The sequence below is a fragment of the Pelodiscus sinensis genome, chromosome 10, assembly GCF_049634645.1.
Source record: "Pelodiscus sinensis isolate JC-2024 chromosome 10, ASM4963464v1, whole genome shotgun sequence".
NCBI classification, from domain to species: Eukaryota; Metazoa; Chordata; order Testudines; family Trionychidae; genus Pelodiscus; species Pelodiscus sinensis.
The window spans coordinates 50,621,717-50,637,683 of NC_134720.1; the positions used below are offsets into that span (position 1 = coordinate 50,621,717).

General features: G+C 44.5%; 1 protein-coding gene across 1 annotated transcript in view; it reads right to left on the minus strand.

Annotated features, from left to right (window-relative positions):
• The window catches only part of PSMD1 (proteasome 26S subunit, non-ATPase 1), a 126,418-nt gene that overhangs the window by 32,942 nt on the left and 77,509 nt on the right, over window positions 1-15,967 (minus strand). Inside the window, exons 17-18 of the mRNA XM_075938171.1 lie at window positions 4,587-4,701; window positions 1,142-1,258 (exon numbers count right to left, since the gene is read on the minus strand). Coding sequence (XP_075794286.1) covers window positions 1,142-1,258; window positions 4,587-4,701 — 232 coding nt within the window. The remainder of the gene's footprint in view (window positions 1-1,141; window positions 1,259-4,586; window positions 4,702-15,967) is intronic.

Genomic DNA, 15,967 nt, shown 5'->3' on the forward strand with positions numbered 1-15,967 from the left:
GTTCTTCCACACAGCTACCCATCAGGCCTGCCAGAGAGCTCTTGGATCGGCCCCATTTATGGCACTCTACTTATGACCCTGCCAACCGGGACCCCTCCTCCCCCCCGTTCCTTCTTGCTGGCTACTCCAACAGAGGGGAATGTGGGCAGGCGCAGAAGAGATATGAGCAACACATCTCGAAGACAAGTTACACAAAAGGTGAGAAGCCATCTTTTCTTCTTTGAGCGCTTGCTCCTATCAATTCCAGTGACGTAACTCCCAAGCCTTCTGTAGGAGGTGGGATCGGGGTCAAGGAAGAGTGACTAGCACCACTCTGCCAAAGGTCGCATCATCTCTGGCTTCCTGAACGACGGCATCGTGCGATGTGTGCAGAAAGCCATGCTGCCACTCTGATGGTCTCCTGAAGTGGCACCTGGGCCAGAAATGCAGCTGATATGGGCTGGGGCCTTGTCAAATGTACTGTGATGCTAAGCAGAGGGACTTAGGATAGACGGCAGCATGTGCAGTGATCCAACAGGGTACACAATGTGAAGAGACCCTTCATTCGTACCATCAACGCAACAAACAGTTGTGTCAACTTTCTGCCAGACTGTGTGGTCAATGCAGAAGGCAAGTGCTCTTCTGAAGTCCAGGGAGTGCAGCCTTTCCTTGTAGGCTACTACCCTTTTCTAGACATTCCAGCCATTCAGTTAACTAAATTGCCTGCAAAGGTTAAACCCACAAACAGTGGTTCCTAGGGTGTCCCCAGGATGTGTTGGCAGGAAGTCAGGAGAGCCAATGAAAACAGAGGGTAGGTTTTTTAATTGGAAGCAAAAGTTTGACGTGCCCGTTAGCAATTCCAATCTTGCTTTCATCCCTTTGCCCCGGGTTTCCGATTTTTCTGAACAAACCTAGGATTTACTTACAGCACTCCAACAGCTACCAGTGACCGTTCACCCGACCTGTGCCCATCACCCATTCAAAAGCGCATGCTTTCCTATCCTAGGAGTTTGCACTATTCTAAATTTTGTGCTTGCCACCACGAGCTCTTCTAGGCATAGTCCCTCCCATGGCATGTGTACGTACAGCACCTAACCTGAAACTGCCTCATTAGCCAAGACCATTTCTCCCCACACCAGCAGATGCATCACCTATCGCTCACCTTTGGGCAGGTGATCTCAGTCTGTTGTATCATGATAAGGGCAGAAGCAATCAAAGCTCCCTGACGCACGTAATTCACAGGATCATTTGTCATTGGCTCGAGCAAATTAATTGCTTCCTAAAAAACAAAACACACACAATGTTAAGCTTATTACTTGTCCAGCGGTGGGTTTCAGTCAGTCTAATGAATGGTTATTGAATTAGGACCATCAGCAGGCTGGGCCATGAGGTACAGTTTACTGCATTATTTATATTTTGCCCACCTCTGTGACAGCTGGGCAAATTTTACAGAAATGTGCATACAACAGTGGATGCCTGCTCAAAACTAAAGGAGTTAGAAGAATCTGCTGAACAAACAAATGCCAAAATTACCACAATCTATATTTATTGCAAGCAGAAATATGAAAAATATTTGGAGGGTTAGAATTACTGACAATGATAAAAATATCATACTCTGTACTTATATATATTGCTCGTACCTCACATACATTGCTTCCCTTTCTAGCCAGCACAAAAGGTAGGTGTTACCTTCATTTTACCCAAGGTGTAACATGTATAGAAGTGTCAAATGATTTGCCCAAGATTACACAGTGAGTCAACAGCAGAGGCAGTAATACAACACAGGTCTCCTAATTCCCGGTCTTGCGCTTTATCCATCAGACCACACAGCTTTTCATTTTCAAAAAGAAGGTATCTCACTTCCAACACAAGTGGTGCTATCCACAGATACGCACATATAAGGAATCAATGTTTTGAAGACCAATATGCTGCTTCAGAACTTAAGATTGCTTTCTTTAGGCAAAAAATTCTTTCTGAGTTACAAGTGTAAAGCCAACCTGATATACAATAGCTATGTCACTAAGCATTTCTAAAGTATGTGTCAACAAGTATTTCAGTATAGCACAAGGATTACGTAAAGAAGCACAAACTAATCAGAAGAGACAGTCTAGTGTACGTGCACTGCTTATGGATATCCAGCATTCTTGTTCCTTTCTGCAAAGTAGGTGTAAATTTGGTATGCCAGCCAACTGAGCACCATATAAGCCTTGTAAACTGGATCCCATCTTGTTTAAATCAGAAGATTGTAGTGCAGTAATCAACTTGCAAAGTAATTTGGTGTTTATCCCAGAGCCAGGAGCTCAGCCACTTTAAAATGTTCTTATCATTGCTTACTAAAAAGGCAGATCAGAATTATGTTTTAAAAGGGGCTCTTCAAGAGCAAGGTAAAACTAAACAGACAAACTGTCATAACCGCTTGTATATCCACAGGTCCCCGAGGATAGATCCCCAAGAGGCCTCTAGGGGGCACTCAGCAATATTTTGGAGGTGTCTTTCTGAACGGCAGTCATCCAGGTGAAATCAGTAACACGGAATGCAAAGAGCTGTTAGAATTACATAGCGTGTTCAAACACTCCTGGTACTCCAGCCCTGGCTCTAGGGTTAACACCAAATTAATTTACAAGTTAATTACTGCTCTACAGTCTTCTGATTGTACACTGGATCCCATCCTGTTCTAACTGTCTCCTGTGCAGGGCTCCCATTACTGGCAATGTCCCCTCACCAACGATGTCATTTGCTAGAAGTACAACAGAAAGACTCACAAAAACAACATGATTTGGACCAGAATACTAATGCCAAGAACCATTTCTAGATATTGCACCGCAACATCAGATCCATTTTTTGCCACATGAACTTTCTGATTCCTTGTGGTTTACTTTTAAAAGGCTGTGCTGTATCTTCTTGCATGTATTAATTTGTCCCTCTCAGGCTATGTCTACACTACACTTCTTTTTTGGAAAAAGGTATGCAAATTGCACTCTGCAATTTGTGTACCTTTTTCAGATTGTTTTTTCAGAAGAGGCTTTTTTGAAATTTGGCCTGTCTACATGGGGCCAAATATTGGAAAAACCTCCTCTTTCGGAAGAGCCCTTATTCCTCATAAAACGAGGAACACAGAGCTTCTGAAAGAGAGCATCTGCTCTTCCGCAAAAAATGTTGGAAGAGCAGACGCGTTCCCTGGACACAGCGGAGTTTTTTCGGGATACCTCTGGTATACCGGAAAAACTCCATAGTCTAGACATAGCCTCAATAACAGTCCAGTACTATTTATAGAGTAGGCATGATGGAAGTGCCCTTCCGCCTAACAAAAAGCTTAACTTCATTTCCAGTCTCTCAAGTTACAATGTATTAACTTCGCCTTTAAAACATGTGGACAGAGGCCCCAGAAGACACATTCTAACAAACAGATGCTTCAGATTTTTATTTAAGAAACAAAAATAAAAGCACAGAACGTCAGCCAGACAGGTTCTATTATCCTGATCATACAAATTATCTGGAAATAAAACAGATGTGGATTGTATGACTAAGAGCATCTCCATTAAATTAACTTGTCAGATGCAGTATGTCAATGAACATTAGTTCCTCAATGCCACATTCCATTTGAGAACAGTAACTTGGAAGAAAATACGGCTTCCAATTTGCTTTCAGGCTACACGCAAGTCAGCTTCTGAGTGCAGGCAGAATGCCATAACTGTGTGCACTTCAGATGGGTGCTGTATTCATCCCTGCACAGAAATATATAAGAATCTGAAAAAGGATTTTTAGTAAAGGCAGGGAAGCGAAGGGAGGGATGGGTGGTGGTGTGGAGAGGGGGAGAAAACTGGAAACTACAGATGAAGTTACTGACCTTTATGAACTATCAGAAAAGCTGTGTAACGCACCACACTGAAATCTGCTAATTGGTTCAACTTTACTCCTTCTTGTAGCAGTAAAGAAAGTTATATTTCCTGACTATTCCCCACCTACTGTTATAGCTAAATGCTATACACAGCGTTCACTCACCTAAGAACCCTCAATGTACAAGCATTTAATGTGCAAAATGTTTGATGATGCTTCATTTTGTGATCTGACTTTGCTACATGGCTAATTTGCCAATTATGAAACACAGAAAAAAGGGGAAGTGTGTCAGGATAATACACCCAATTTAATTTTTTCCCTTCAGTGCTAACACACAAAAACTGTAAGCCAAAAAAAAAAGGTCAAACTCGGGGGAAAACCACAAATGTTTGTGTCTTGGAACAAATGTTAGTGACATATGCAGCCATGTACAAACATGCGGCCCAGCAAGTTAACTGGTAACCAACTGACTAGAGTTAGAAAATCCTTTACTAGCGACAAACTCTAAGACAGCAGAAATGGTGAACAAATGCATTTTGTTCTGCCACCTCTACCTGCCGCTTCCTACAACCAACAACAACAACAGCAACAAAAGGCTTCACTCAATGCAACGAAGCAAAGACTGAGGAAATGCCAATATACTAACTGGCGGGAAGAGCACGTGTGACAAATAGCTTTCTATTTTTGCGATGCTTTTCGTGAACACATCTTTAGAAGGAGATACAGCAGGAAGAGCCTGGGGGTAGCTATCATTGGCTTCTTGTCCTTACCTTATTTCCTGTGCCAGCACAGCAGATCCCCAAAGCCATGGCAGCCCCATAACGCACATGTGGATTGTAGCTTTCGGACAGCAAAGAAACTACACTAGGACACTGCTCCGGAGTCCTAGGGAAAAGACAAAAACCAACTGCTTGGATTAGAATATCATTTGAGAACTTGGCTATACTGGAAAAAAAAAATCAGTCTTCATTCCACATAATTTGCACACGTTGCCTTTCAGATTAAGGTATACTACTGTGCTAGAGAAGGACGGGAAACCCTGTGAACTTCACTCTGTAAAGTGCCCTTTTGGGTATAGCAGATGAGATGTACGAGTCCAAAGGTACAGGCTTAGAGAGACCTAATTTTCCTTTAAAATTATGATAGCACTGAGGCAAGACATATCTGTGAAGACAGAAGTTCTCTTTGTCCCTCAAACCCACACACCAGTGGCAACTGCAGCATAAGATTGGTTCTAGGGCAGAGGTGGGCAATCATTTTTGACCAGGGGTCACTTCATAAATTTCTGAAGTGGCCCTGGAAGGGGCGGGGCCTCATGCAGAAGAGGCGGGGCCAGGACACTTCCGTGCTTCCCCACCCACAGACCCTGATTGGTTGGTGAGTGGGCGAGCACGTGAAGTCTTTGCCCCGTCCTCCCCGCGAGAGAACCACCAGCTGTTCTGAATAGCTGGCAGCTCCCTCTAGGTGCTCACAACTTTGGCTGTGGGAGAAGACTTCGCACACTCCCCCTCCCCCAGGTCAATCAGGATCTGGGGGCAGGGCAAGCACACGAAGACTGTCCCCACCCAGGAAGGGAGCACGGAACTTAAAGTCATCTGCCAGCTGAGCAACAGCTTGCAGTCAACTCTACGTAAGGAGCCCCATTGCAGGGTGGAAGGAGACTTTGAGCACTTCCTCCTGCCTCCAGACCCCGATTGACCTGGGGGCGAGGGAACGCCAGGACTTCTGCGGGCTGGATCAACCTGCTTGGCTGGCTAGATCCAGCCTGGGGAGGTCCTTTTGCCCACCCTTGTTGTAGGGAGAGAGAGGTGCCGAATCTATAAACCATTCAATACTTTGTCTCAGTCAATTGAGACCTATCGACTAAAATGGGAGTCTGGGTGCAGGAGGGAGCCTGGGGAAGGGGACTGGGTTGCAGGAGGGGGTGTGGGTTCTGGGAAGAGTTTGGGTGCAGGAGAGGGCTGTGACCTGGGGTTCTGAGGAAGAGGGTGGTAGGTGCAGGATCTGGCCAGGAGGCACTTACCATTAGTGGCTGCCAGCCAGCAGCCCAAAGGAACCATAAGGAAGGTTCAACATGACTGGCTATTGGAGTCAGCATGTGTGTGTCTGTGTGGCACGTGCCCCTTGGGAGGAGAGGGCAGTGGGTTTCTGTCTGCTGTACATGCCTGCAAGCAATACCCTTGCAGAAACTGGCTAATGGGAGGCTGCAAGGATGGTGCTGCAGGTGGGGGCAAGGGAAAGACCCCTCCCACCCCTCAAGTGGCACATGCCATGCAGACACACACATGCTGGCCCCAGTGGGACTATGGCAGCCAGGGAGCCTGTCTGAGGGTCCCACTGAGCTGCAGTGGGCTGCATCCAGCCTGCAGGCTGTATTTTTCCTGTCCCTGATGTTACCTACCAGCCCTGTGCTTTTGGGAGCCAGGGAGTGACATTCATGGAAAACCATTCTTCCCTCCCCTTAGCCTTTGCTGGAATCAGACAAAGCAATGAAAAGGCCGGAGAACACACACTTAAACTGCTTCAGACAAGAGTGATACAATTAAGGAAACACCCCAGCCTCATTCGCATTAAAGATGGAACAGAGGGACATCTCATTAGCATACAGAATGGAGAGCAGCTCTTCCAAGGCAAGAACCGCAGTGAACTACGGGACACCGAAAGCAGAGAAACACTGCCTGATGGGAAATCCCTGCTCCAGATGCTAATGAACCCAGGCCTGCTCACACCCAAATTAGTTATTATCAGACCAATTCTAATAACGATCCTATTGACATCTAAAATACTGAAACTGCCTAGTTGCATTGTGAGCTCCTTCAAGGAACATCACCCATAACCAGGGGTGATCAGTCTCTATTGTCTCTCCTCTTTCTCTTTGAACTATCTCTATAAAAACTCCTATCCTTGTCCCAAGAAAACTGTTCTGATACCTGGACTTAAACTGCATCAGTTCCATTGAGACTTCTTCATCTCCTGTCTGATCGTGCTGGGGGCTCTGTTCTGCTTGTCTCCTGCCCTCTGGACCCCCGGCTACCATCATCATCTGGGAACCCCGATCAGTGCAAGCTCCGTGGAGTGGTGAGGTCTCTCTCTCTCTCTCTTTCTCTCAACTATCTCTCTAAGCATAGCCTCCTGACCCTGCCCTGTGTAAACTGTTATATGGTTATTTAATATCGTAATAGTTAGTTTGATATCTATTCACTACTCAGAAATAAATCACTTTCATTGTTAAACTGGTTGCTTCTCTCTCTTTCTTTCTCTTTTGCTCACTCTTCCTTAAGGGGTGTTGTTTTGGCTTCCCCATTCACTCTGCAACAACGCTTCTTGTACCCAAGCAAAAGATCCCTGTAGTGCTCAATATCCTGTGGGGTTTGCTCATCGTGTGGTTTACCAGTGAATGACTGTGGTGTGAAAGTGGGGATAGGGGGTGCTGAACCTGGGGGCTTATGAGGATGGCAGCTTAAAGTGCTGTTTAATCCAGCCCACGGAGTCCAAAGGCACATGAGGGTGCAGTATGGCATTGCTGTGAAACCCAGCCAGCTGAGTCCAGGGACATATGAGGGGGTCAGCTTGTGAGTGCTGAGTACCCAGTCCTCTCAGACGTGCTCTGTTAGTGGGTGTGAGTGTCTGTGTGTGTCGCCAAGGTGGTAAGAACCCCATCCTGAGAAACCTAGTTCCTGCAGGAGAGCTCCAGTGGGAGGAGGAATTGGCAGCAAGGAGAATTCAGCTCCATATAAGAGCCCAAGTAAGCACCAACAGCACACTGACAGAACTGTTAACCTTCCCCCAGTCCCATAAGGGTAACCCTGATAAATGAGCATACCCCAGAGTATTGGGCAAATCTGGTAACACTGATCTGCAGACACCCAAACAGCTTCTATTCCACTATTCTACGCTACTAGCCCTCCCCTCACAAATTCTCATTGCTATCTTCCTCTAATCTCCCCTGTACACCCTGTGAACCCTCCTATTGCCTCCCACTGCCAACTAACATCTTGCCGCCAGCCATTTCTGCTTTGGATGCTGCTGAAGCAGTTTGTCTCAACAGCCCTCTCAACGATCCAGCAGTAATGGCAGCAAGTGGTTGTAAGGAGATATGAGAGCCAGCCAGCCAGCCTTCTTAATTCAGAGGTAAAGCCATGAATTCTGAGCAAGTGCATGCCCCCGTCTATACAGAATTGGATCTTGATGGACGGGGAAGGGATCTATTTCCACGACCCCCTCGCTGTAATCTCTAGACGGCACAAAGATGACCCAGTCCAGCACTTTTGGAAGAGCAATCACAACAGCTGAGAAGAAAAGCCAACATGAGGGGAATGACTCCAGTTTCTCTCTTTCAAACAGGGCTGGGAGCTCTGCTGTCTCCAAGATGCAAACTGGACTAGAAACATAAATAGGAGGCAGAAGACCTAAGGGTCAGTTAAGTGAGCAGCCCTGAATCCTAACTTGCGCGCTAGCCGCAGGAGTCATTACGATATAAATTATATGAACACACAAAATGACTTATCTTCTAGCTCAAATAACAGTTCAGACACTAACAGTGTCTTTAAAAAACGAGCTATTGTGGAGACGGGGCATGACCAATCCTTTAATAAATGAGACTAAGCATTCAGCTGTGCAGAAGATTTAGGCTGGTGTAATGAGGTTCTTAACACCTTTGTGTTTGCTTTACTTTGACAAAAGTCCAAGAGGCAGAATGCAAACCAAAGTATAGGAAAACATCTTTGGGCAAAGACAGGATTATATATTTTGCTAGCACCAAGAGCACAAGCATTAATCATGCTGTGAAACCTAGTTTTCTGAACCGGAGTTTAATGACAAATGCCTCAGAGCTAGATTCCAGGATAGTCGGCTACTAACAAAAAATGGGATTTTTTTTAAACCAATGGATTACAGAATTCTTAGAGAGAGCTACAGCAGTGAAGATGATTTCTAACAATTGCTTGGAATGTTTTTATCTATAGCCTGTTACTGAAGCAGACAAATGCTATCATGGGTGGTCTTATGTAAACCTGCTTTTGGAAAGCAAAATGTGAAACAGCCAGAAATGAAGTCTGATGATATTTTCCAGATACTTGAAATGTACAGAGCTAGATGTACCTGTCTGAGTAAGGAAAATATATTAGCAATTAAACCGATAAAAATATTTACTCTTTGCTTAAACCAAGTCTCTTATTCCTAGACATGCAAGGGAAAGCATTCTCCCTTAGCAAACAGAGCTCTCAATACAGATCAGCTTCATCACAGAATCAAACTGTGAATTATTTGTATGCACATCTTTTCTGCTGACCATCTGACTGATAAGCCTAGACAGACTCAAGTTGACTGGGAATTTGGGGCTGACAATCAACCTGCTGGAGGAGGTTAGCCATTTGGGGAATCTCATTTCCTCTAAAAAAAACCAACAAACAAACCAATTTTCTCCACATTAGAGTCCACATCGTTTTCCCACTCTCTGAGGAGTTAAAAGGTGGGAGTCAGTAGAGAAGATGACAAGCTGATGAGCTAAACTATAAAACAAGGGTAGCGTTTGAGAACAGATTTTAGCAGCAGTGTTTCATGAGTAACGCTTGCCATTCTCTTTGTGGGTAAAGTGTAAGTTTTATTTTTATATATATATATGGAGATGGAGATATATGCCTCTCTCATAGAGCTAGAAGGGACCTTGAGTGGTCATCAAGTCCAGTCCCCTGCCCTCATGGCAGGACCAAGTACAATCCCTGACAGATTTGCCCCAGATCCCTAAATGGCCCCCTCAAGGATTGAGCTCACAACCCTGGATTTAGCAGGCCAATGCTTAAACCACTGAGCTACCCCCTTATCATTCTAAAGCTGTGGTGTCCAACCTGTTCTGAAGCAGTACTGGCTTCTGCTATAGCAAACTAGCCACACTCAGCTGGCCCAAATAACCACATGTGGCTAGTGTGTTGCACACCACAGTTCTAAGGTTTACTGTAAAGACTCGGGTCCATTTAGATTTGGCACAAAATGGTTGTCATTTTTAGAGTCATTTACAAAACACAAATGCCATTTTGCAAAGTGATCAGATGCAATCTAGAAGACTAAACAAGTAACAACCAAGCTTGCATCAAGTCTAAATCGTACACATGGAAGTACACGACACACCAGAATGAACATCTTGTGAATCAGTGGGTAGAAACCTCAATGAATGATTTAAGTTAGTTTTCTAGTTTAGTTCATCAATTCATCCTCTAGTTTCCTGGCTCCCAGCTTTAAGAAGGGAAAAACGTGAAAACAGATATACTAGATAGATTTTAAGGCTAGAAGGGATCGTTATGATCATATGATCTGACCCCCTGTGCAACACAGACCATACACTGAATTTCACCCAGTAAGTCCTGCACTGAGCCCAGTAATGAGTGATAAAACTAGACTATATATTTTAGAAAGGCCATTTCAGAATAAATATTTTATCTGGGTTCCTTCCTTTTGTTCCTAACAAATAAGAAAATGAGTTTTGCACAAGCAACTGTCAACTCTCTTTTCTTTAAATCAAGTTTTGTATTATGAAGCCTGACCATTTTAAAAACTTGTCACTAAGGGTATGTCTACACTACAGTGTTATTTCGAAATATCTTATTTCGAAATAACGTGTCTACACACAAAATGCATTTCGAAATAGAATTTTGCTATTTCAAAACAGCATGTCCACATTGAGTAGACTCTGAATCGCATTTAAGGCTGGCCGGAACCAGTTCCAGCAGGGGTCCAGGTCAGGACTTACTGCATGGAGCTGCTGCCTGAGGCTATCTGTGGTCCGTGCTTAAAGGGGACCCCTCCCCCCGGACAGCCAGTTCTCAGGTTTCCCTGCTTGCTTGTCTACCTCGATGACAGACAACAAAGCATTTTGTCTCTGCATGCTCTGGTTGCCCGCACTCAGGACACCACAGCACTCTGCAACATGAAGCCAGAGCTGCCCCATGGTACTCTGGTGCTTCTCTTGGATGTGAGGCTGCTAGCCTGGCTGCACTTTCTGCAGGCTGCCATTCGGGAGGTCCATCAGGGGGCTGTCAGTATCCAGGAGGCCCTGAGGGAGAGCTTCCACCCTGAGGAGCACTAAGAGCCTCCCTGGTCTGCCCCACTGGGGGCATGTGCCTCATTCCTCCCTCACGTCCTTTCACTTACCCCTCCCTAACCCTTCTTCCTGATGTAAAATAAAATACACGTATTTTCATGAACACAAACTCTCCTTATTTAACAAAACGGGGGGGGGGGGGGGAGGGTGAATAAAACTCTGGTGAGACTGGGGAAAGGAGGCAGGAGAGGGGAGAAAAGAGGGTGAGAGAGGGGAGGGGGAAACCTGGGAGGAGGGAGCTGGAAGGGGGAAGCTAGGGAAAGAAGGGGGAGGGGAAGCTCAAAGCTCAGAATTGTGGGGAGGGGGGAGTCTCGCCAGACCAACTTGATTTTCATGCAAATCTGCTCCTGGGTGTGCATGTGGCCTTCGGTGGCCAGGCTGGCAGCTATCCTGCCATAGATGGCCACGTTCCTCCATCTAGTGCGGAGATCATGAACATTGGGGATATCCCTTCCAAACCTGAATAAGGTCCATGATCTCCACCGTGGACCAGGAAGGCACCTGCCTTCTCCGGGCCCTGGCAGGCTCCTGGGAGCTGGCAGACTACTTCTAGGGGGCAGTGGAGGGCTGGCTAGCTGGCTCATGTTTTGGGGCCACTGGGTCAGGGCTGGCAGGCTTGGAGCTGGCACAGGCACTGTGGCCAGAGTCAACACCTTTAAGGGCTCTGGGGAGGGACGAGGGGAGGGAGAGAAGTGTTCTTGGTTGAATCTGGAGTGGCCACCAGGGCACCCTGGGAAGGCTGGAGGCCCCCTATTTCGAAATAAAGTGTCTACACAGCACTTATTTCGAAATAGCTATTTCGAATTTGGCGTTATTCCTCGTAGAATGAGGTTTACTAAATTTGAAATAAGCGCTCCTCTATTTCGAATGTATTTCAAAATAGCGGTTTGGCAGTGTAGATGCTAGGAAAGTTATTTCGAAATAACTTTGCTGTGTAGACATACCCTAACAGCATTAGCAGCTTATGGTTCTAATACCCATGAAAAGAATAAACATCCCAAAGGAAGCCTCTTCCACGCCTACTATTGGCACAAGTCTGCTGAATTAACGCAGACTTTGTCAGGAACACCATTTAATAAACCGTCTTAAAGGCATAATTCACTTTCAAGGATGTAGCTACTAAATCATGCTGCACTGATGTCCGAATTTAACAGGTTTTTTCTGCAATCCAAAACTTTCCACTTCTTCAGTACAGAATCTGGTCATGCTAGCATATCTTTGTCAACACTACATACGTTTTTGTGAAAATCCTCGCCCCCCCCCCAATGAACTCAGAACATTTTAATGCCAGCATGTCTTTATATACAGCCACTCACCTTTGCTCAATTTGTAATGAGAGAGGTGTCAGGGCTATCAACTGCCAAGCCTAACATGCCCTGGCATAAACTTAGCACGGACCATCACACACGTTCCCAAAGAATCCAGTCTCTATCCCTATCAATTCAATATTGAGAAAAAAAATTACCCAAGTTACTGAGAAAGCTCTATAGGCTTAAACCTGGGGTTTAGTATTTCTTCTGAGAGTTGACACCCTTATGCTGCTTTACACCATTAGTAAAAAGGAAGTCACTGAAATCTTATTTGTATCCTGGTAGGTGGCTGAAAACTGTTCGTCACTTGCCAAATGGACTTAAAGAATAAGTGCTGCAACCTTCCAGTTGTAGCACACCAGTCATGAATGTGGTGTAGAGGGATGGCTCAGTGGTTTGAGCCTTAGCCTGCTAAACCCAGGGTTGTGAGTTCAATCCTTGTGGAAGCCATTTGGGGCAAAAAATTTTTGTCAGGGATGGTATTTGGTCCTGCTGTGAAGGCAGGGGACTGGACTTGATGACCTCTCAAGTTCCCTTTCAGTTCTAGGAGATAGGCAATCTCCATTAATAAAATCTCTGTCTGGGCCTTGCCACCATCTGATGGCTATTCAATGTGGAAAAAGCAGCTATTGAATCTGGAAAAAGCAGCTCAGATCTTGGTGAACCAGTGTCCATATCCTAAAACACAAGTGGCACCTCTTCGTTGATTATCTCAATAGAAAGGCCAGAGCACAAATGGGACCACTGGTGGTAAGCTATCCTCGTAGTCCAGCAGCACTCTCCACAAGGTTCGGGAGGAAACAAATTTGCAGAAGACAGAGTTGGAAAAGCGTTTACTGCTTTGGTATCTATTCAGTGGATAAAAGACTTCAGTCTCAAGGTTTCAAATTGGCTCATGTTATGAGCAATAAACATAACCCATAAAAAAAGATTTAAGGGATTCTACCAGAAACGGGGGGGGACGACACTCCACAGAACAAAATGGCTGGTATTTTATTAGTTTTACTCACCAGTCAGTACCTCTGAAAGAAAAACAAACAGTTCGTGTAACTAAGGACTGAGACTTTACTGAAACATGGGGCTCAAACAGAGACAGCACAGAAAAGACTTTTACCTTTATCTAAAGGGCCTACTCCATTTGAACTATAATCTCATTTGCTCCTAGAAATACATCAATCAATTTAGCAACTGAGCATGGCAGTGAATGGGCGCCAAAACATTATTCAGAGGAGTAAAAATGCAGGACTCCTCACTGCTTCCTGGGATGAGAGGGGAAGGGAGCTTTCCCACAACCCACAATGCAAAACTTCACACAGTGCTTCCCGTCTTCCGCGTCTGTTTTGTACAGTGTGCACCTTTCAGGACAGAGACTGATTTAACTTCCCTTGGGCATTTCAGCATCACTTAATTAATAAACTGTTAATATACATAGGAGGTAAGCAATATGTACATGAGGATGCCAAATGTAAACCATCACATCATGAGTGTAGTAAGAACTAAAAATGGAAATGTTTCAACCATCACTGAAATTTATTTTTAAGATTCTAAATATTGAAGAACTTTACCATTTAGAGAAAAATGAGACCTTTGAAAATTAAAGAACAATGCCAAATATACTTTTTAAACTTTTTCATTAATCCTCACTGCTTATTTTTCAAAATGTTCCAAATATTTATGACTTTCCCCAACTATTGGCCCTTAATAAATAATACAATATGAAACTATTTCCATACAGTGTGTATCTGGCATGCTGATGCAGCCATGACAAATGATACGTAAAAAGTCAGATTTCATTCCAATGACTTCACAATGTGGAAAAACAGCCATCTAACCACAAGAGCTGGAGTCATTTCTACAGAAAGAAGTATCAATGGCTCATCACAGACAAGTCTATACCAAAAAAGAGCATTCAAGTGAAGAAAAAATAGGCAACAGGGAAGGGGGACAGAGAATCCAAGAAGATATTATGTAGTATGGTTATGTTTGGCACACATTTTCTAATGCTGCCCATCCGTTCCCCTCTCTGGAAACTCCAAATCTTTCTCATCACTACACTCCCATGCCTGGAAAAACCTTCCATAATCCTGTGTCTAATGTAACTCCATTCCCTGCTGTAGCTTTCTCTAAAATACTTCCATTTGTATACGCAGCGCCAGCTAGACAGAGGGAATTTCTGGGAGGTTTAGCAGTCCGTCATCACCCCCGGGAAACTCTTCTTTACATTACTACATCCCAACTACATTAGGGGTTCACAGTAGTTTGATAACATTGTTGTAGTTTTACTAATGTACATTTATCTAATGTGGAAAGGGAATAATTCAATACAATAGTATCCAGTATCTGGGAAAGACTAAACAATAAGGGGGGGGGAGGAATTTGTAAATGTTAAATTATTTAGGATAGCTAACATTAGAGAAAGACGTGATAGGGATGTAATAGTGTCATTGATTAACTGATTAGCAAAAGCTTTATCAGTGAATGCTATAGACTACACTCATGTCCCCCTCCCTCTCCCACCACCCAGTATATTTTTTAGCAGGCTGGCCAGCAGCCCACTTCAGTCCCACCTTGTGCTACGTCCAGGACCTACCCCTGCTGCAGCTCTGCATCTAAAGTGTATTAGGAGCAAGGCAGGCGAGCAGGCAGCCTGGCTCAGTCCCAGCTCATGCTAGGTTCGGGAGCTCAAACAGCAGCCCCTCTCCCAGGGGAGGGATTGCTATTACCCTGCGCTGCTGCCTCTGTATCAGAAGCAGCAGCGTGGGACAACAGGCAGCTGGTCTGTGAGGGGAGCTGGTTTTTTAAACTGGCTCCCCTCGTGGACCAGCTTCCACCTCCAACTGCACACTGCTGCCTCTAATAAAGAGGCAGCAGCGTTGAGTGGTAGGGGGTTCCTTGGGAGTGGGGCCGGAGAGCACTGGTTGCTGGCCTCATCCCCAGAGACTACAGAATAGTTGAGTTACCAATAAGAATTAATGTGGTTACTCAACTATTCTATTTCCCAATATTAAACATCCCTAGGTTGTGAGGAACATCAGTAGGACCCAGCAAATCAGATAAGGGGAACATACGCAAGTAGATGACATTAAAACAGAATCATTCCTGCTATTAGTGCCTTAAATTGTCATAGAGATGTAGCCGTGTTAGTCTGGTGTAGCTGAAACAAAATACAGGACTATGTAGCACTTTAAAGACTAACAAGATGGTTTATTAGATGATGAGCTTTCGTGGGCCAGACCCACTTCTTCCTCAGATCAAATAATGGAAGAAAATAGTCACAACCATATATACCAAAGGATACAATTTAAAAAAAAATGTCAGTTATACTTTCAAGATTGGAAAATGACTAGACCTAAAAGACTAAAATGTAAGACTGTACACAGCAAAATCATAATCTCTCAGGGTATTTCACGTCTCTCCCTCACTTCTTCTTGTACCTCTTGGCTCTCTTTGACATTACTATGCTAGGTCTAATGACCTGAATCTCCACAGTTCAGGTCAACTACCAAAGGACTCAACAGAATTTGGGGTCACTCAAAACCTTCTAGAACTATGGCCTTTAGTTTAACTTTGTGTTTGCAAGTATCAAGCATAGCTATGGGAAATATAGAAATGATAGCAGCTCTTCTTTTAGGAAAAAAAAAAAAGAGTCTATATTATAATATACGTTTACTGTCTCCCTTGGCAAATGTGAGCTAGAGTCTTAAGAGAAAAAGAGTTAGGTACCAAACTGGAGCAAACTACCAGA